General features: G+C 38.1%; 1 protein-coding gene across 2 annotated transcripts in view; it reads right to left on the bottom strand.

Annotated features, from left to right (window-relative positions):
- The window catches only part of mtrex (Mtr4 exosome RNA helicase), a 71,269-nt gene that overhangs the window by 38,287 nt on the left and 10,567 nt on the right, over window positions 1-22,415 (bottom strand). For both annotated transcript variants that reach the window (XM_079598909.1, XM_079598910.1), the window contains exons 11-21: window positions 21,064-21,195; window positions 18,572-18,651; window positions 15,291-15,401; window positions 13,916-14,017; window positions 12,769-12,894; window positions 9,530-9,680; window positions 9,091-9,263; window positions 8,855-8,923; window positions 8,044-8,172; window positions 6,233-6,343; window positions 5,045-5,233 (exon numbers count right to left, since the gene is read on the bottom strand). In XM_079598909.1, coding sequence (XP_079455035.1) covers window positions 5,045-5,233; window positions 6,233-6,343; window positions 8,044-8,172; window positions 8,855-8,923; window positions 9,091-9,263; window positions 9,530-9,680; window positions 12,769-12,894; window positions 13,916-14,017; window positions 15,291-15,401; window positions 18,572-18,651; window positions 21,064-21,195 — 1,373 coding nt within the window. The remainder of the gene's footprint in view (window positions 1-5,044; window positions 5,234-6,232; window positions 6,344-8,043; window positions 8,173-8,854; window positions 8,924-9,090; window positions 9,264-9,529; window positions 9,681-12,768; window positions 12,895-13,915; window positions 14,018-15,290; window positions 15,402-18,571; window positions 18,652-21,063; window positions 21,196-22,415) is intronic.

Below are 22,415 nucleotides of genomic sequence, written 5' to 3'. Positions count from 1 at the left end.
ATAAAATTAATTAAACAAAATATAACTTAAATTATAAAGTTTAAAAAAAAATGATGTGCAAAGGTATATTTCAGGATAATACATTGAATATGATATTTTGAGAATAAATCCAATAATTAATAAAATTCTAAGAAAAATAAAATATATAATGTATATATTATATACTGTATATATTATAGTTAATATATCGTTATGTAAATATATAACAAAAGTTTTTAATATTTTTACAATATTTTAAGTATAGAAATAATATGAGAAATAAAAATGTCAATAATAAATATTATATTATAAGTAATTCATACAGTATATATTTTAAAGCTGCAGTCCGTAGTTTTTTCCTCTTTGCTGCCATCTCTGTTCGAAATCTGCAATTGCAGTTATTCGCGGAATTATCAACTTTACGTGAGTTGTGCCTCGGCACGGCACAGCGCGGATGAATCCAATGTTTTGAGGAGAATGTGCGGCTGTCAGTCACCGCGCCGGTGTGGATACTGGCATTCCGAATCCCAGATTCTAGTTTTTGGAAGCATGACCAACATACGAATTTTCACTGGAAAATGTCATCTGAGCAAGTAACAAACACCCACTTTTGTTCTGACCAACTAAGGGGAAAAAAGCAAAAGCAATCGCGCTGATTAAATCCAACGATTGCTTATATCTCGTCAAACCGTGCAAATTATACTTTGTTCTCAAATTGTTAATGTTAACAACATCAGCATTGTGTGACTACATTCAATGCCCTTCCGATGTTTATCCTTATCGCATAGGCCCGGTTGCAGTCAAATTTTTTCTGTAGCCACTCCAAAGTTTTTTGCATTTTACAACGGGTCAAATTGTTAAGTTTATATCAAGTGCTGTGAGAAAAGGCTATACATCTCCTCCTCCATTATGTACTTGCTTAAATTTATTTTGGATAATTTTTAACCCAAAAAAGTTATGGACTGCAGCTTTAAGTTTTATAGTATTTTTATAATAGACTTTACAAGCGAATAACGTATAATAGAATCTGGCATTAAAAGCAATTTTCGGAGAGTCTAGCAATAACAAGCTAAGTTCGCCGTTGATGGGGTTGCCCCTGAAATGCACAAATTCAAGTCACAAACCGCTCAGAGTATAACGTCACGGGTTTCCATCTCTTACAAATTACAGTAGTTATGGCGTGAATGCAGCATAAGCTGGTGGTTTTGGTTAAGGAGGAACTGTAAAAGACGGCTGCCGTTTCGTTTGCGGTGCTCAGTGACTGACGTCTGTCTAACTCTGCAGTGCTGATGATGTGTGACGTCTGCGTGAGCAGGTGCACGGAGGTATGGAAATACATACATTGACTGGCAGGTAGGACATTGTATCCTCGGAACGAGGGCAATGATTGGATAAACATTTTATGGTCATACACCTTCTACCGACTAATATATATATATATATATATATATATTAGGGGTGTGCAAAGCAGCCGCTATTTGTATCTGTATTTGTATTTGTTGAGGGGGGAAAAGTATTTGTATTTGTATTCGAGTAAAATTCAAAATAGGCGTAAAAATCGTAATCATAAAAAAAAAATTGCGTTACACTTCTAATTTACGTTATGTGTAAGTATTCTTTAATTATATCCATTATAATAATTATGGATATGCAATATTGGTTGATGTTTCCATAAATCCAGCAATGAAACAAGGAATGTCATTAAAAAGAAAATAACATAACAGCCATTACCTCATCCATGGTTAAACAACAACTAATAAAATACCATTGTGAACATTATGAAGCCTACAGCCTACATCTTGCTGTCTGCAAAAGACAGAGTAACTTACGTACCATATAACTCCGACACGTGCGTACAATTCGACAAAACTACACAAGCATTTTTAAACTTTTTAACTAAACGTTAACGTTACTCTGTCAACAGCCTATTGTCTAAATTACCGCGCTAAACAGCTGACGTTACGTAAAGAGAGCGAGCATGAGAGAGCACCCGACTGCAGACGTCAATAATGCCGCGTAATGGAATAATCTCCCGATCGCTTCTCGAAAGTTATAAACTGCCACAGGAACCCAGTTAAGGTACAAACATCTATTCAACAAAAATAGTGATGGAGTTAAGTGTTTTTTCGATCAGCCGAGCGCTCTCTGTTGCTGTGTGGACTGTGGAGCAGCCTGTGTCCGGCGTCACTCTCTCACTCATCCGGGCGTCGTGCACTGCGGTCTCATGAGGAAACGCAGCTTTTTGAAATAAAGTTTTTCTTGTTCCCGAATACAAATATTTTTTAAAGTATTTGTTCGAAATAAGTATTTGTAAAAAACACGTTATTTGTGCCTTTCCGAATACCGTATTCGGGTTCGGCTCCACCCCTAATATATATATATATATATATATATATATATATAAATACATTTAGACCACTTAACTTACTGATTGCTATGAGTTGTGCCTCGGCACGGCACAGCGCGGATGAATCCAATGTTTTGAGGAGAATGTGCGGCTGTCAGTCACCGCGCCGGTGTGGATACTGGCATTCCGAATCCCAGATTCTAGTTTTTGGAAGCATGACCAACATACGAATTTTCACTGGAAAATGTCATCTGAGCAAGTAACAAACACCCACTTTTGTTCTGACCAACTAAGGGGAAAAAAGCAAAAGCAATCGCGCTGATTAAATCCAACGATTGCTTATATCTCGTCAAACCGTGCAAATTATACTTTGTTCTCAAATTGTTAATGTTAACAACATCAGCATTGTGTGACTACATTCAATGCCCTTCCGATGTTTATCCTTATCGCATAGGCCCGGTTGCAGTCAAATTTTTTCTGTAGCCACTCCAAAGTTTTTTGCATTTTACAACGGGTCAAATTGTTAAGTTTATATCAAGTGCTGTGAGAAAAGGCTATACATCTCCTCCTCCATTATGTACTTGCTTAAATTTATTTTGGATAATTTTTAACCCAAAAAAGTTATGGACTGCAGCTTTAAGTTTTATAGTATTTTTATAATAGACTTTACAAGCGAATAACGTATAATAGAATCTGGCATTAAAAGCAATTTTCGGAGAGTCTAGCAATAACAAGCTAAGTTCGCCGTTGATGGGGTTGCCCCTGAAATGCACAAATTCAAGTCACAAACCGCTCAGAGTATAACGTCACGGGTTTCCATCTCTTACAAATTACAGTAGTTATGGCGTGAATGCAGCATAAGCTGGTGGTTTTGGTTAAGGAGGAACTGTAAAAGACGGCTGCCGTTTCGTTTGCGGTGCTCAGTGACTGACGTCTGTCTAACTCTGCAGTGCTGATGATGTGTGACGTCTGCGTGAGCAGGTGCACGGAGGTATGGAAATACATACATTGACTGGCAGGTAGGACATTGTATCCTCGGAACGAGGGCAATGATTGGATAAACATTTTATGGTCATACACCTTCTACCGACTAATATATATATATATATATATATATATTAGGGGTGTGCAAAGCAGCCGCTATTTGTATCTGTATTTGTATTTGTTGAGGGGGGAAAAGTATTTGTATTTGTATTCGAGTAAAATTCAAAATAGGCGTAAAAATCGTAATCATAAAAAAAAAATTGCGTTACACTTCTAATTTACGTTATGTGTAAGTATTCTTTAATTATATCCATTATAATAATTATGGATATGCAATATTGGTTGATGTTTCCATAAATCCAGCAATGAAACAAGGAATGTCATTAAAAAGAAAATAACATAACAGCCATTACCTCATCCATGGTTAAACAACAACTAATAAAATACCATTGTGAACATTATGAAGCCTACAGCCTACATCTTGCTGTCTGCAAAAGACAGAGTAACTTACGTACCATATAACTCCGACACGTGCGTACAATTCGACAAAACTACACAAGCATTTTTAAACTTTTTAACTAAACGTTAACGTTACTCTGTCAACAGCCTATTGTCTAAATTACCGCGCTAAACAGCTGACGTTACGTAAAGAGAGCGAGCATGAGAGAGCACCCGACTGCAGACGTCAATAATGCCGCGTAATGGAATAATCTCCCGATCGCTTCTCGAAAGTTATAAACTGCCACAGGAACCCAGTTAAGGTACAAACATCTATTCAACAAAAATAGTGATGGAGTTAAGTGTTTTTTCGATCAGCCGAGCGCTCTCTGTTGCTGTGTGGACTGTGGAGCAGCCTGTGTCCGGCGTCACTCTCTCACTCATCCGGGCGTCGTGCACTGCGGTCTCATGAGGAAACGCAGCTTTTTGAAATAAAGTTTTTCTTGTTCCCGAATACAAATATTTTTTAAAGTATTTGTTCGAAATAAGTATTTGTAAAAAACACGTTATTTGTGCCTTTCCGAATACCGTATTCGGGTTCGGCTCCACCCCTAATATATATATATATATATATATATATATATATAAATACATTTAGACCACTTAACTTACTGATTGCTATCTGGATGTGAAGAGAGATTCAATCAGCGTAACAAAAAAAAGAATCTGGAACAAATCCCCTACCCTGCATTTAATACAGAAAGTATTAGGTTCTCTAGGCCATAGTGAAGGTTTAGTTCTGGGTTAGTTCCTGTAGATCTTTATAGAACAGGGTTGATCTAACTAAGTCTAATCTGGTTTGGAGGGATTTTCCAAGTCTCCATCATGCATCTGACCATTTGATCCCATAACGCATACTCCCAACAACAAATACAACCCATGAGCAAAGTCTACAGAGACCGTATTAAAACAAAAACACTTATCCTCTTAATACTGTTGCACAATGTGAACAACTATGTGGCCGTAGGATTGTTGTGATCCAATCTGAGCACCTATTCACCCTGCACTAAAGCCAGTTTCCCGCTTTTGTTTGGTTCTGGTGGACCTTCAAGATTTCACCAACAGGAAATGACATCCACCCCTTCTAGCGCACTAAACAATGGGGCCATATTTCAAATGACATTTGTGACTCCTGCACTGACCAGAAAAAGGCTGCGTCTATGAAAAGAAATGACATTTATATCAATCTATATATATTTGACTTCTGCAGATTGACGCACATCCTAGTGGACTCACCAGCGCTTTCTTCTCGCACAGTGTGTAAACTGCCTCCAGGTTGGGGTCGCTGTGCAGGGGGTGCGTGTACATCCTGTGCTCGAATGCCTCCACCTTCTGAATGACCTTCTTCAGCGCTGGATCCTTGATACCCATGTCATCTATGGGATCAAGCAGCGGAACACCATCTGGGAAACGTTTCTGCACCTCCTGGGAACGAGAAGCAGTCACGTGCTTTAATCTTTAAAATCTCTCATATTATTATAATGATCATCACTCAACACCTTCCATTAGGAGAACAGTCGCATGGCCGCTCCTAGAGATTAGTGTCTGCAACTAATTAAGGTCAATTCGGTTAAGTGTAAAGGATGTGTGATTGTGTAGGAAAAAGTTCAGGATTAACAAGATTAAGCAATTTGCTACGCTCGGCATATAATAACACAGTTGTGCCCTAACTTTTTGTAGTGTAGTGCATGTGCGGTAGTATGCAAAAGTTGTAAAATGCTACAGTGTTGTCCCATGACATTACTACTATGCTTAAATACTATTATGCTTTTATACATTTTCCACTTTCTTTAGTGTGTAATGTTGCTGTTTGAGCATGAAAAAGAGAGTCTATATCAGTGCGCACGGTTTCTGAAATCCATGAAAGTTTTCTTCCAAGAACAAACATGTCACAGGATCCCTCATTTTAATAATTCCCACCCAAGGCATATGCAAAAAATGAGGCAAGGCCTGGTTGAGTTGTGTTTTTACTAGCAGTTATGGTAAGGGGAGCTGGAATTATTTGACCAATCACAACACACTGGTCCAGCCGACCAATCAGAGCACAGTGTGCTTTTCAGGAGGGGCTTCATAGAGACAGGAACTAAACAGTTTCTGACAGACTGAGAAGAGAGGAGCTGCAACAATGTCAAATATGTGAAAAATAAGATGTTTTCTGAACATTCACTAAATGCGCAAAATATAATCATAATTTAGCCCAAAAACTAAATCAAGACTTTATATAAGGGCATATAATATGCTCCCTTTAATGCAGTGATATCTGTTAAGTTAATACCTAAATACTGATAATTTTTTATTTAATTGTGTAAAAACATCTTAATTTTTAAATGAGAATTAATATTTATATATATAAAAAAAAATAGTCTGAGTAGTATGTCATTAAACATATACCCACTGTGTGCGTGCGTGTGTGTGTGTGCTGACCTGTATGGATTTAAGCATGCTCTGTCGGTTGTCGTAGGGCCGCAGGTCTTTGGGGATGTAGAGCCGAACAGAGCTAATGGAGGTGATGAGATGAAGAATCACAGGAACAACCTGAACGATAAACAGACAGTTCTGATTGGACGAACCTCCTCCGGTTGCCTCTGCATGAAGAACTTCACATCGTGGCCATATATGACCAAAACCACAGCGAGAAGCAGGAGGGTCAATCTAAACACATTTAGCAGGACCGGCGCAGACATAAAGCAGAGTTTATGAGCCCACGGAGATGGGGAAGAAAAACAAGAGCCATCAGCTAAAGCCATTGAGCCTCAAACCTCTGGAGCGCCGGCTAAATTGCTTAACGTTTGGGGGAAGAGGTCAAGAGAGGAAAACAATGACAAAAATCACAGCTGTATCATGGCACTTTGTGATTTTTATGCTGCGACATGGATGACAATTTGTTATGTTTTTGAAGCATAATCTTAAAAAATTAAAAATAAATAAAGTGCTAGTATTTTGAACTCCAGCCAAATGAAACCTGTTCAAAATCCAGCTGGTGGAAGCCGAGGTCCCACGTTTCACAAGAACAGGGTCAGTCTGCTGAATTAGGATTAAATTAGGGCTGCCACTCAATTAAAAACTCAACACTGATCATCAATATTTATGGACCGTTAACAAACAATTAAAAACTATTTTCAGGAATTTAAATAAACCTGAAATTAAATAAATATTATATATATTTTTTAAACTTTACAAGTTACCTTGGCAACTAACTGAAATAAGTTTCAGCTTAAGTACTGAAATTACTAAAAATGAAATAAAACAAATTATAGCTATAGCCTATAGAAATAAATAAAAAAATCCTGAATGAGCACAAAATTACTCAAATTTAAACAAAGTTTGGATAGCATTTTTTAAAGCCCTGGCCTCTGATTTCTGGATACTTTGGTGGTTTCCTCTGCACGGCTGAGGTATGGATGCGTTTCGATTAGTGCCGCCCATCGATTAAAAAAAGATGAATTAATCGCACCTAACATTCATTTGGAGATAAATTGTGAAATTACTACAAGATAAAAATTAATTAAAAACTTTAATGTTATACAACATAAAGACAGTTGTATTTTAAATATTTGATCTTACAGGGAGGAAATATACAGACATTTAATAAAGTTAATCAAACACTTCACAGTCTCCAACTCATAAATTATAAATAGATTAATCTTTATTAAAGCTACAAAAGGTATTCAGGTCAAGAGCAGTGAGTGATTTTCTCTGTCTTGTTCTTTCGTTAACATTAATGACAGACAGCATCAGGTTTATTAGGCTGCCGTCACTAAGATCTGAAAGTACGTCACGGATCTGACTCACCCGATGTCCTCACAACTTTTTAAGGTCATTTAAGACTAACTCATTTAAGACTGTGTTTGAGGATACTCGAGAAAGCGGTATTTTTGGATAAGTTTGTGTATTTTGCAGTTTAAGCGCAAAAGAGGACTCTATGCGAAGCGGCTTTCTGTGCACACACACAGGAAATCCACAGACAGCACGTCAGTAGAGATTCAAGTCATTTTTTTGTGGTTTAATAGCACTTGAATTAACGATAGCATGATCATATAATATAAAAAAAATAATATATTAATATAAAAAAACAAATGCTCCAGTAATTGCGTTCAATATTTATTCATATTTTAATATAATATTAATAATATTTTTAAACGTTAAACTGGAGAAAGAAAAAACTAAATGCGTTAATTTCAGCAGTCCTAGTTTCAATATAAAATTCTGGGGTTTTAACCATCAAATACTCTCACCTGCATCTCGCCCTTTTCCCCTGGGCCTGCTGGTTTGGCTGCCTCTGTGGCCGCGTTCTTTACGCTGTCTTTGCTGCAGTGGACCAGAACCTCCACCACAAACAATGGGTCAACATCACCACCTCCGGCCTACAAAGAACATCCACAATTTCAGGACCATTTTACACTGACTCCATGTCCTATTATTCCCTTTTACGAAGTCTTGACAGCAAGAGGAAGCCGCGGGAAAAAAAGAAAATCAGCGAGTCACGCATTGAATCAATGCCATTAGTGAAACTAATACCAAGTGAAGCATCAGAGTTAACCATGCAACGCATGCTGGTCAGCTTAACACCTTGTTTCATTACATCTATCTTTTAATGAATCAGCGTTTTTGAACGTGGCGTCAATGGCTTCAATTTCAAACCAATTCGAGCCCGATTCAGACCCTGACAAAATGTGTCTCATTGCTAGGAGAAACAAAAACTATTCTAAAATTGGATAAAATATCAAACATGTTTGATATCATCTGAATGGAAATATGTTTTGTGATCTCGGTCAACTTCAACTGCACAAAATCTGCAAGCTGGCTCTGACTTTCAGCAACTAGCACTGACTTGACTTTTGCACAGATGTGTTCCTCGATTTGTTGTCTAGACATGTAGTGTATTAAAGCCTTTAGTTTACTTTTTTCCACTTGGAAGGACATCGAGTTCTGAAAGTACAAGAACTAGTACAAGTCTCAGAAAGATCAAGGAAAATTTGATTCCTCACGATACATGACCACTTATAGTTGGGCACTTTAAACAAGAAAAAAAAAAAAAGATAATACCTTGACATTTGCCTTCTTTTGGAAATTGACGATTACACCCCAACCAAAATCCAGATCGTCCTTTTTCACCTGGAAATTAAAAACCCAAAAAGTGTTTAGCATTTTCAGTTTCTCTAAACCAACAAAACCAAGCAGGTCTGAGGGCTATATTTTCCGACAAAACAGTTGCTAGATTTAGATGAAGCATTAACTGTATTTGCACTGTATTTGTACAGAAAGAGCCACTGGCCATTTACCCTGACCAGTCTGCCCGGCTGCAGGAAGGGCAGGCAATATCTAGGTTTGTGAACAAACTCCTCGATTTCCTTGCCCAGTTTGGCCAGCTGCTGACGGATCTTGTAGTAGGTCACCACGCTCTCTTCATTAGGGATTCGTATTGCATTATACTCCTCCTCCAGCTTTTTCATCTCTGTGAGAATCACAGAAAATAAAGATTAATAATATCAAATAAGTTGTGTAACAACTATATGACAACCCAATTACTGATTCGATGCAAATTCTAATGAACAAGAAAACCAAATTTTAACTGTTGTGTTGTTCTAAACCCGTATGACTAACAGGCTTTATCAAACACATTTTGAAAAATGTTCCAGCTGTTCTGTGAGAACAACGATGAATAAATGATTACAGAACTTATCTGTGGAAAATATTCCTTTAAATCATAATCACTCTTACTCTCCACAACGCCAGGCACGGCTCTATAGTGCTGGAACTGGTAGAAGGATTTCTCCAGCATGTACTCTGGGTTGATCTCCTCCACACGCAGTAGATTGAGCACCATGTTGTAGGTCAGGTGGAATGCACTGTTCAGAGGATCTGCCGTCCCCTACGAGAATAAAAGGCGTTAATAAATCATGAATCCAATACAATCCATTGACACCCAGACGAGTGGTGAAATCAGTTCTCTAACACTAGGTCCGGGCGATCTATTTAACCTTTGACAATATTTGATGCGTTTTTAAACACATATGTAAATACGTATGTATTTGCTATAAAAATGTCTTATATTGGCGTTTTTCCCCTTCTTTTTTAAAACCGATTTAATTCAAGAAGTAAAACACTAAAAATACTCAAGGTACATAGTCCACACAGAAGAATGAGGGAGTTCGCTACATTAATTCACTGTGAACTGAGACGTGGAATACGCAGAAAGTGCTTCGCCTTGAAATATGCAGTGCAAAAGACTACCGGTATACACTTATCCAGACTTTTGTGATTTGGACTAAACCACATCACATTTTTGCTTTTTTGATACATTGCCAAAGCAATGGCACAAAAAAAGACCTTGTTATATTTGGTTCATTATGAAACTGTGGCAATTCAGATTAAACTATGGTGGGCCGCCAGAGTCTAGGTAATAAATTGGAAACACTGATATAATAAAAAGCACATTTACCCACAATTTTTTACTTAACACCTTAAATGCCTGAAAAATCCCATGCAAAAACATTACAACTACAGACAAATGAATAGTCTAATCAGAGTTTTGAATTTAATTACTGAATTATTTTTTTAACAGATTCATAGAAACACATTAAAGGGCACCTATTATGGAATTTTGAAATTTACCTTTCATGTAGTGTGTAACATAGATCTAAGTGAACAAAAACATCCTGCAAAGTTTGAAATATGAAAGTGCACCGTATATAAAGTTGTCTTTCAAAAGTAAGAGTCGACTGAGTCATTTTTATGAATCGTTAGAAGACTGAAGCTTTTTCTTTGACTAGATGACGTCAACTTGTCAAGTTATTTGAATACGATACGCCCACTTATTGCGCTCCAAGGCCAGGGAAAACATCAGGGCGACGAGACGCTGTGTTCTGAAGTGCGACTCAAAAGCCAACTTTTTTCATCTGCCCAAGGAGGAGCATTTGAAGTGGCTACAATTCATATATACAACTATAGGCTACCACAGAAGTATAGTCCGAGCCTTGTGCTTTGTTCGCGCCATTTTGAAGACGATTGCTTTACCAACTTAAATGCAATCAAACTTGGATTCGCGAGCCGCTGATATTGAAGGAAGGTTCAGTTCCAAGTGTATTTGCATCAGCTTCCTCCTCCGTATCACAACCTGTAAGTGTTATTAATAATTGTTGCTTTTATGTTTTATGTAGCATGCTTAATAATTATTTTGTTTGTTGTGTAAGCACCGTTTAGCTTCTAGGTCTTCAATGGCAATTGTATTGAGATATGTGAAGTGTTTGTCGTTGTTTTCGGAGTTGTCTTAAAGAATAGAGTAATATCTCGTAGTAACGTAACTGCATTTTTTTTGTGTGTCTGTGTAAAAACGTTGCGTTTATGCATCGGGCTAATGCAAACAAAGACTGATTGTGCTTTTACAATATGAACTCTGGGCTATGCTCGCTAACGTAACATTAAATTCTTTATCTTATTTTTAGTTTTTTACAACAAACTACAAAGCAGTGGACTAAAATCATTATTATAACACAATTTAATTGATAAAAGCATCATTGTACTCCGTGTTAAACAATAAGTATTATCTCTGTAAACACTGCTGGGTCATCTGACCAATCAACGCAGATTAGCTTCGCGCAAAGGACGGGTTTGGAAAAATGAGTCGTTGAATGATTCATTTGGGAGTCGGTGAGAAAATCAGGTAAAAATAAATGCATATTATAAGACAACAAAAGTGTTTTTTGTCATTGCATGCACGTAAAACTGTTGTTGGGGACTCCCACAACAACATTAGGAGCATTTTAAATGTCATAATAGGTGCCCTTTAAGGATTCTAATCGTCTTGAGCAAAGGAATCAGAGGGAATTTTGTTTTGTTTCTAGCCTTTAGGTTTCAAAAGTTATTAGCATAAACACTAATGTTTAGAGAGTCAGGCTGGTAACCTGACGATTGTGGGTTCGATTCTCAATACTGGCAGGAAATGATTGAGGTGCCCTTGAGCAAGGCACCTAACCCCCCCAATCGCTCCCCGGGCGCCACAGCAAAAATGGCTACCCAGTGCTCCAGGTGTGTGTGTTCACTACTCCTAATGTGTGGTGCACTAACTTGGATGGATTAAATGCAGAGGACAAATTCTGAGTATGAGTTACCATATTTGGACTACACATGTCTAAAAGAAAAGAAAAAAAGAAAAGAAAACTTGGACAGTTGGTGGCACTAGAGGGACTGAGTTAGAGACTTCAAATTTGCTATGGTTAATGTTGGGACTGTCCTGTATCTGTGTGCCAAATTACACAATTTCATTTTTACCATAGTTTTATGGGCTGCCATAGACTCCAGAGCAGAAGAAAACTAATGGATAAAAAAAGCTTGTGCTACCAAGGCAAACATCTCTTAAATTCCACAAAGCAAATAAAATAAAACGTTCAACCAATGAAGCGTTTATTCATGAGTAAACATCAACTGACCACGCTAAGAGTAAGAAAACCACAGAGCTCTGTCTATAAATCAACAGGGTTTGCAACACAGAGTCTGATTCTATGCAGGCCCAGAGAAGAAAACTGAGAAGGCACTACTGATGTGTGCCAGACAATTCATTTTAGTGACATGGCTTTCTCAGTATTCGCTTTGAAACTTACAAAAGAACCATAATAAAGTACAATTTTAATTCAGTCGAAAGGGCATTGAGCAAGACTTTTTAAAGGACCCCAAGCAGAGATGGGATGTGGCAATCCAAGCTTCAGAGGGACGAATCCTGGCAGGCAGGCATGTGAGACCGAGAGAGCTTATGGACTTCATGTTAAAGAGTGCATTAATGAATTTACTCTACAGAGGGTGCCAAGGCTTAGAGGAGGATAAGGGGTTTAGGATCAGAAAGTTTGTGCGTCAGAGTGTGTTGGCCATCACCTGAACAAAACATGAGGAGAACTGCTTAAACAGTTCACCCAACTACGAAAACAAAAATAAAGAGTTATTGTCATGGCATGTTAGTGCATTACCTTCAGTAACTGTTTGCCAATCGCAGGGCTCATCTTCTCATCCACCATGAAAATGACTATTCCCCTCTCATCCATTCCTCTTCTGCCGGCACGTCCTGACATCTGGATATACTCTCCAGAGGTGATCTAATGTGGGGGGTGGAAAAATATGAATTCATTACTATTGCAGAAGTTGGTTAAATTAACCATATACAGTACGTGTACTTATATTTACAACTATTAACTGTTTACCAGTCTTGAGTGTCACATAATCCTTCAGAAATCATTCTAATATGATTTGTTGCTCAAGAAAGATGTCTTATTATCAATGTTGAAAACAGTTGTGCTGATAAATATTTTCGTGGATAGTGTGATAATTTTTTTTCTAGGATTCTCTGATGAACCAAAAAACAAACTCATAAAAAAAACTCAAATACATTTTTGTTGATAAATCTTAAACTATTGAACAGTGGGTTATACTTTATATTGCATTTCTCTCCATTGATTGGAATAGATCAGGAAAATGGGCATTCGGTTAACATGCATAATGGTGGTAAAATCACCACAAGATGTGGTTAATAGATTTTGCTGTAGGGAAACATCTGCAGTTGCCCAAACGATAAGGTTTCCATCTGAAAGTTCCTTACTGGTACGGCTCAGATAAATCACAATCTGGCACCAAACTCAAACAATGTAACATATCAGCCCATTCGTTTTGCAAATATTGTTTTTGCCTGATAACCCCTCCTAACGTTCTTCTGCTATATTACAGCAACCCATAGCTGACCCCAGATCAGTCTTATCTTCTACTAACTGCTAAAAGACCCAGAGAGGAGCTCAGTGCCTGCGAACGGTTAGTCAAAACTTTGAAAGTTCGTTTTCTGGCAGACTCATGGATACCAGATGTTCCTCACAAAACGTTTTGGATGGCAGCTTCCATCGCTCACTCGCTCTGTGCTGGAGTATAAAGCCAAGGGCCTCTTTTATTCACAACAGCTTGAGTCATTGCCTCACACTCATGCAAACAATACGTGGCAGCTTGGACAGCACCGTTGCTCGACCCAGTGTCCTCTCTGTGCAACGGTGGACGAAGAGGCAAAGAAATGCACTGGGAAATTTGATTAGTGATTTTGGTGAGGAGCAGGATGGAGGATAGTTTGTGATTTACCCAGCGGAAGTCTTTGCCGTCAAATTTGCGTGCACTGGTGAAGAGCACTGTTCGCGCAGGCATGTTGATTCCCATGGCAAATGTTTCTGTAGCAAACAAGGCCTAGAGAGAGAGAGAGAGAGAGAGAGAAAGATGTTACACCAAACCATTACCACAGACACACACAAGCAATTATGAAAATTTTGGCTGAGAAACTAGTGAGGTGTCTTAAAGGGACAGTTCACCCTAACACAAATCTCATTCCCTCAGTCAAACCTGTATGAATTTCTTCCATGGAACAAAACTTTTTGAAGAATATCCTGGCTTCTCCTGGGTGGACGATATGACCCAAATCTTTAATCACAGCACCTGTGTATAATGTTATTTTCCCTGAATGCTAAACCTAAATTGAAATACACATGCATGCATGCAACAATTGACCATTCGCAAAGACCCGCCCCCTTTAGTTACTGTTGCTATGTCCGACAAACTACGCTGCTCTCACGCAACCATGTTCTCACGCAGTGAAAAATACATTGCGGAGCAGAGAGGAGACTGACAACACGCTGACAGACAGGACAGAGCAGGTTACTATTGATATTAAACAGTCTTAACTTTCAAATTTGGTCATTTTTTAAAAGGAATTTAAACAATAAATACCGTTTTAAGGCTCTTTAATGTGTCTGACAGATCGCTGTAGAGCCTCATGGTGGCATTAGATTCATTAAGTTTAAAGACTTTGGTAAAGTGTCAAAGATGGTGCACTCATTACTATGAATGGGAGAAAGTGCAATGCGCAATTTGGCGGAATAAGTCCCGCCTTCTAAATAAAAGAGGCAATCGCTGATTGGTAAAGCCATCGTCTCCCTGCTGCTAGAAGCTCTGGATGCCAGAGAGAAACTGTGTTCTGAGATGCACAGCTAGGACGTCACATGCACACTGGCTGGTCCAGCCTGAAAATGAAGATTTGTTGTGAATTGAGCATTTAGAAACAAAATTCTTGAGACAGCTGTTGTCATTTCATTTGTGATGTCAAATATGAAATATAATCGTAAGCGTGGTGAACAGCTTGGAATAATTTGATGTTTCCCCATTTGAAAAGCCATTTTGCTTAGAGCTTCTGCAGAAAACAAGATTTTGAGTCAATAATGACTTCCTAACACAAAGCTTTAGAAGGCTTGGGCATGGGTTGTATGGACTACTTTGAATCAGTCTTCAGTGTCATTTTAGAGCTTGATAGCTTCAGCCCCCATTTACTTTGTTTACCATGAGAGAATTTTCATACAGGAAAAACAAGATGGTGAGTGAATTGAAAACAAAATTTTAAAAAATTGACTCCATGTTCAGCCAAGGTGAAAGTGTTTATCCAACATTACACAAAGGTTCATCCAGTCACCTTTATCAGACCCTCCGAGAACAGGATCTCGATGGTCTCTTTCAGGATCGGGAGGAGGCCGCCGTGATGAATTCCAATTCCTCTCTTCAGCAACGGCAGAACATGCTCCACCTGTTGAGAAATGATCTCAATTAAACACACAGCTTCAGGACTATGACACGCCATTACTGCGTTTAATCTCAGCTCAGTCAGATCAGCATTGTGAAGCTAATAAAGACCAGCTTAAAGACACCAAGGTAGGGCCCTATGATTTCCGCGATCGCGGAAACGCGGACGGAATCGCGGAATTGGCCAATTAACGCGGAATCTAGTGTTAACGCGGAATTTCACAGAATTTACATATTTTGAAAGAAATTCTGTAGTAACGTTACCTGTACCCACCTTACGCACTAATAGGCTCCGCTGCTTTCAGTCGCTTCCGTGTTTAAGCCCAGGGCTTCAGACTAACTTTTTTACTAGGAGCACTGTAGCCGATTCCACTAATATATATATATAGTGTCTGTTTATATTAAACTGCAAAAAGACTATTTAAAAATTAATCCTGGATGTTATGCTTGTCTCTGAATGGCGCAAACGCGCGGTTTCATTTACCTCACACACACACACACACACACACTGAAGCACGCGTGATGCTCGCGCTGTTTTCAGTCTCTGCTGCCTCACGATATAATGAGGACATGATGGAATTAATCTCCAGAGCCGCTCTGAGAGTCACTCCATGAAAACTTTACGGTTTAATTTGAGAAAAACTAGTGTCATATCATAGACACACAGACACAGAAACAGAAACTCAAAAGGTATTCTCGGCAACCCGTCAAAATAAAAGTTTGACAGAAATAATTATATTAGGCTACTGCAGTACAGTAGTAATGTGTGCATAGAAGGTTGCTTATTTTTCACTCAATCTTTTTATAAGCAATATACGTTTAAACAGCATGTAGCCTTCAATGCTTATATCTATTATTTACTTATGATTATAATTTATGATACGTCAAAAATAATAAAGTCATTGAATTGAATATATATTTTTTTAAATAGAAAAAATAGTTCCAACAGATTTTGCTGTGGTACCGAAATTGGTACCGAGAACCGTAAAAGGTATCGCTACCAACTACTGTAATTTTGGTATTGTGACATCCCTAATTACCTAAATAAATTTAAGGTCATTCCTATTTTATTTGTGTACATTTTAATCATTAAAATGAAAAGCACACTCTTTTTATGACTAAAATAACAGTAAAGGGTAAAAAAAAATGAATTCCCAAAAATGAAAACGGAAAGAATGGAATTGGCAAAAAAATTAACGGAAAAAACGGAATTTGGGAAAAAATAAAACGGAATTTGGGAAAAAATAAAACGGATTTCATAGGGCCCTACACCAAGGCCTAATTTTCCAAAGTGTTTTTTCAAGGCAGAGCTGATCTCTTCCATACAATGAGATTGGTCTCATTTAAAAATGTAAAGCTATTAAAGATTTAATACATATAAAAATTCCAACTATGAGGAATAAATTAAAATCTATAATTTTTGTGAGTAGAGAAAATATCCGCAAACGCAAATCTGTGTCAACAGCGTGAAGAGCTCAGGATGAGCTTGCAGAAATGTATCATTGAGAACAAACAGGCAGGGGTCAAGTTGAAGGATGGTCCGTTCCTCATAAAGGCAACATTTACACAAACTGCATATTTGAACTAGTCCTTTAATCACTCATCCTCCAACAGCAGGCGTTCTGATGGAGGATCATTTTATCTTCAGCGTCCTTGAAGACCATCTGATCTGAGATCAGCACCTCGACTGCATGAGTACAAGCCTAACTCTGCTCTCCTACAACATGCAAATGGATGACAGCAAAAATGATGTAGGAGTAACAGTGAACAGGAGGGCTGAAGAGTGGAAAGTTTTACGAGCCTCTTAAAACCACCATGGGAATTGCTAACACAGATTAACCTCAAACAAGTTTCACATGTAACTCATGACTTTGCTGTGGTTTGTGTGGCAGGTCTTCAATTAACAAAGCAAGAACTTGAGTTTAAGTGAATATTTCGGTAAAACAGAAAAAAACTTTACAAATCGGGATTTTAATTATAGTACAAGAAAGAACATCTTTAAATGTGGTCAATGTGAGTAAAATGTTAGTGTAGTCAAAAAAAATAAAAATAGATTTATTAGCAATTTGGTGTATGTGCCACTTATTATCATTAAAAATATCAAAAGTGTCTACATGTCTATTCTCAAACATAAAACGGACACAACAGAACTACGGTATATAAAAGCTATTCACATGAGCAAGTTTAAACGAAAGGGTTTATACTTTCAGTAATTTGATACGCTACTCCACATAGGAAGAGCAGACATGCCAAATAGTTACTGACTTGCAGACACACAGCTGAAGCGGACTGACAGCGGCTTGCTCTGGAGCAAGGTTTACGCAAGGTCACGTGAAAATAAGAGGGACAGCCAGAAATCTGCCCCAATGGCTCTCAATTAGAGCATGCTGCAGTATTTTGCATTTTTCACCATAGATTTACATCCACTGCCCCGCTTAAGCCCCTTTCACACAGCGCGTTGATCCCAGGAAATTGCCAGAGTGCCTTCAGTGTGAATGCAAACACCTCACGGTATTAATGCCGGGATGGGGACCTAATAACATTGCCGGGATCAGTCCCGGAACGCACCCTGTGTGAACAAAAGCCAGGATCAATGCCGTAAGGGGGTGTGTCGTAGTGATGCGCACGTGCCATCGCACGACTCTGTTGCTCAAGAAGAAAGTTTGTGTTCGTCATCAACAAAGAAAGAATGAAAAAAATGTCTGCAAACTGGAACGAAGCAGAGACTAGGAGCTCCTTACCAGCTTTGTGGAACGCATAGGTTACAGGTCTCATGATCCTGACGTCACGTGTCTTTACGGGATCTTACCGGGATGTGTGTGAACGCACTCACAGATCCCGGAAAATCACTGGCAGTGTGAATGAACCAAAATCAAACGATCCCGGGACAAATCCCGGGTCACACTATCCGTGTATTTTCCGGAATCTCTGTGTGAACGGGGCTTTAGTATCACGATACATGCCTGTCGAAGCCATGCGCTAAATGAATATATCCTGCTATATTGTACGACTTAAAATAGTCAAGAAAAGCCGAACATTTTGTTTAAGAATGTGGAGCACGTTTAATTGATTATAAATTCAGTGTATATAGAGGTCTACGTTTCCATGAATATTTGGCTGGGGCTCTGGTGCCCTTACAGACGAGCCGTGGATGAGTATATGCAAATAATTTACCTGTGGCAGCTTTTTGTCTTCATCAGAGAGGCAGTCTGTGGCGTTGCTGAACACTTCTTCCACCAGTTTTTTCTCGTCGTCTGGGATTGGATAGAGAAATTAGAAATCAGACATCAAACTGGGAATTTGAGGACCGTGGCTAGAAAGAGCAACTGGTTTTTGGTAGTTCAGTGTGCATGTGGGTCAGCTCAAAGGCCTCTGAAACAGCCAGCATCACTGTGTGTGTGTGTGTGTGTGTGTGTGTGTGTGTGTGTGTGTGTGTGTGTGTGTGTGTGTGTGTGTGTGTGTGTGTGTGTGTGTGTGTGTGTGTGTGTGTGTGTGTGTGTGTGTGTGTGCGTGTGTTTTACACAGCTACTCAGAGGACTTTCCATGATTGTATGAAAAGCACTACAAACCAGAGAGATATAGACATCGTAGGGTCAGTGTAGAGAACGAAAATATCCAAGAAGGGTATTGAGGAAAGGGAGAGTTGACATGTTTTTCTGCTCCCAGCAGAGCCTCGAAACAATGTGTCATGAGGGATAAGAACATCTCTATTTCTGCCTGCAGCATGTGGTGGTGTTGTCAGGTCTCACAAGGCTTACCACATTCAAATTTACAGCATTACAAATTAAAAACTAAATATAGACCAGCAGTTCAACTAGTTTAGCTGCATTTCCAACACAATGGAAAAGTTGTCACAAACAAGTCTTTAAAATAAAATACTGACGTTTTTGAAAACAACAGCAATAAAAGCGCTCAGTCATGCAATTAAATGTACCGTATTAAGCTATTTTTAACATTAACGTAAATATTCAATTTCACAATATAATAATTTCTAATTAACATGCACGCTTTAAACTGTGAAATTTAGCAGTCTTTAATGGTCATGGTGTAATGTTTTAAGTAAAAAGTATTATTTAATCTCTCATTATATTCATAATATAATCATTTTTCTGAATTCTCTCAAATGTAATTAAAAAAAAAAAAATCACCAGGTTGTACCCAATTACATTTAACAAACCCAATTTATCTTTCCAAGTCACAAGATCAAATTGTCTGATATTTGAAGAGACTAAATGACCTTGACACACTCACGAGGGTCTAAAGGGGTCCTCTTTTTTCCTTATGATTTAGCATTTTGGTTGCACCACATGACTTTGATTCGGCAAATAAATGTTTCAAATATTTATAATATTTCAACAACTGCTTTGATGCTTATTTTTTTAGAAGAATAAATAATAAAACAAAAGAACTTAAGGGAACACGCCACTTTTTTTGTAAATAGGCTCATTTTCCAACTCCCCTAGAGTTAAACAGTTGTTTTACCGTTTTCGAATCCATTCAGCCGATCTCCGGCTCTGACGGTAGCACTTTTAGCATAGCTTAGCATAGATTATTGAATCTGATTAGACCGTTAGCATCTCTCTCAAAAAAAATTACCAAATAGTTTCGATATTTTTCCCTTTTAAAATTTGACTCTTCTGTAGTTACATCATGTACTAAAGACTTTCACTTTTACACAGTTTATTCGGTTATTCTAATATGCATGACCATATGATTAGGTGCACATTACTGTGCATCTGACTATGGTAATAAGGCCACAGCATTACTTGAGACCACAATATCTCTGCAGCGGTCACTGCTTTTAAAGCAACGCCTCAAAAGATTAGAAAACCAAGAGACCAATCTACTTGTGCATGCTGGAAATGATGAAAATGTCCTGGAAACCCTCTATAAAATCACACTTGAGCTGGAAAGCTCTTATGATGACATCTGCTCAGATAGAGCCAATGCAAACAGTCTCCCCACCTAAAGCAAGACTCGCAAAACAGTAACAGCTGTGTGGATGACTGCTAGTGCGGTCCCGAATGCTCACGCATATACCATCAAAGGCACAGGACTTCAAGTTAGTGCACACACTATTCACAACCAAAACAAGTTTAAAAGTCCGCAATAATGCAACGCTTCTGTGTGCGCCACCACATCAGTCACTTTTAAAATAAATTCAATTAGGCCATGTAAAGCAAAGCGGTAACGGAAGTGGCAAGACTTTTGAAGATTGTTAAGAGTCACACATGGTGTCCATTTCCCTTAAAAGAGAACAGAAGGTTTGACACGTCAATAGACAGAGGAGGAAGGGCCACGTTCGTGCATTTGGCTCTGTAACACATTCTGCTTCAAATAGATGAATACTTGATAAATAACTCCCTGGAACCGTTTCAGAAATGGGAAAATTCCCTAAAACACCACAAAACTTAGCTCATTTATTTTTCTGACACTTTATTTGGCCATGATTTTTTTCTTTTTTTTTTCTTTAAAGATTAAATCATTGCGCCAATATTTCAGCAATAAGAGTAAGATGAACCTTACATCCTAGAATGGAAAACTAGCAAATATTTCTCCAAAGAAAAATGTTATGCTCTTCCAAGGCTTAGTTTAGCCCTTGCAGGTGCATAAGCAACAGTAATAGTCTTAGCATGAAGCATTATTAATCATTATAACATTAATACCTGTGTTGAAATCCAGTTTAGCCACTTGCAGTGCATAGGCCTCACATTCTTTCTTACTGAAGCTGAAGATGATCACCGGCTGGAAGTTCCTTTCCATGATCATCTTTACGATCTTGAAGACGTTAGATGGACCTGACCAAAAATACCATAAAAAAAAGCAGCAATGATTCAATACAACAATCAGCATGTTCCAAACATCTAATGCCTTGTTAATGCTTAATATATCCATCCAAGGCGATTTGATCACATGTGGATATTGCTAAAACAAGCGTAAATGTGAGATACTGAACATATTAGAATATTCATTTTTCATCCTGTAAAACATTTAATTTTGTAATCCAGTGTTTATTAACAATTTATTGGTTGTCTGTGAATTGTTGGTATGCCTGGCAGCAAAATTCAGTGATGGGAAGATAATAGATTTTAAGCAAGCTATCACAGTAAGTTAAGCTTGATAAGAATTCTGGTCGAAAGGTCACATTTGTGGAGAATTTAAATGAAGTGCGTTTGGGGAGTCTGAAGACTACTTTGCGCTTTATTTATCCATCTCAGCTGACTAGTTATAAATGGGCTCATCTGAGATGGATGTTAATATTAGGTGTAAACAGAGCCATATTGTTGCTTCAGAAAATTCAATATGAATGATTCACAGTAAATCAATGGGAGTCCATCTGAGGTTAACCATTTGTGATGCGATCAGGGAAACATGACATATTACAGGTTTTGATAACATTAAAACTGGTTTCAAGCCCTTTCCAAATCGTTTTTTTTTCTTTCATCGTTTGTCTGTACCAAAAGTTATGGTCATTTTAAGTCGGCTGATCGCTATGATTTTCAGGACGGATTTTTGAGAAAAACAGGTTTAATTAACTGTCACATCCTGCTATAGCGGGACGACTGGCGCTTGTTTTATCATTACCTTTTTTTCATATCACATATTTTAGTAATCATCATAGATTAGGTATCATTCTAAAGCTTACAAACTCAAAATTTATTCTGTGAAATCCGTTTTGAAATTGGACTATTGAGGCGAGCAAGATCTTTGCTCTGCTCTGCATCACACGATAACGTTGAATAAAAAAATAAAAAATTGCGTGCCATTGTAGTTTACACAGGACTGGCGAACCTTTATTCTGTTATGTGGTTTATTTTGATAGGTGAACTGTCTTTGTAGTGTTAAGAGAAAGAGAGCTATGGCCGTTTTTTATTTTTTTGCACCTCTGCCGTGCGTGTTCTTAAAGAGAAAGACAGTCTTTTCAGCTTGCCACTATACATCGCTATTTTTCTGCACTAAACTAGTGAATTTTCCCAAGATATATTTTCAGAGATGATAGACAAGATCTAGAATAATC

The sequence above is a fragment of the Phoxinus phoxinus genome (assembly GCF_949152265.1).
Source record: "Phoxinus phoxinus genome assembly, chromosome: 23".
Classification (NCBI taxonomy): Eukaryota; Metazoa; Chordata; class Actinopteri; order Cypriniformes; family Leuciscidae; genus Phoxinus; species Phoxinus phoxinus.
This window is presented reverse-complemented; position numbering and strand designations above follow the sequence as displayed.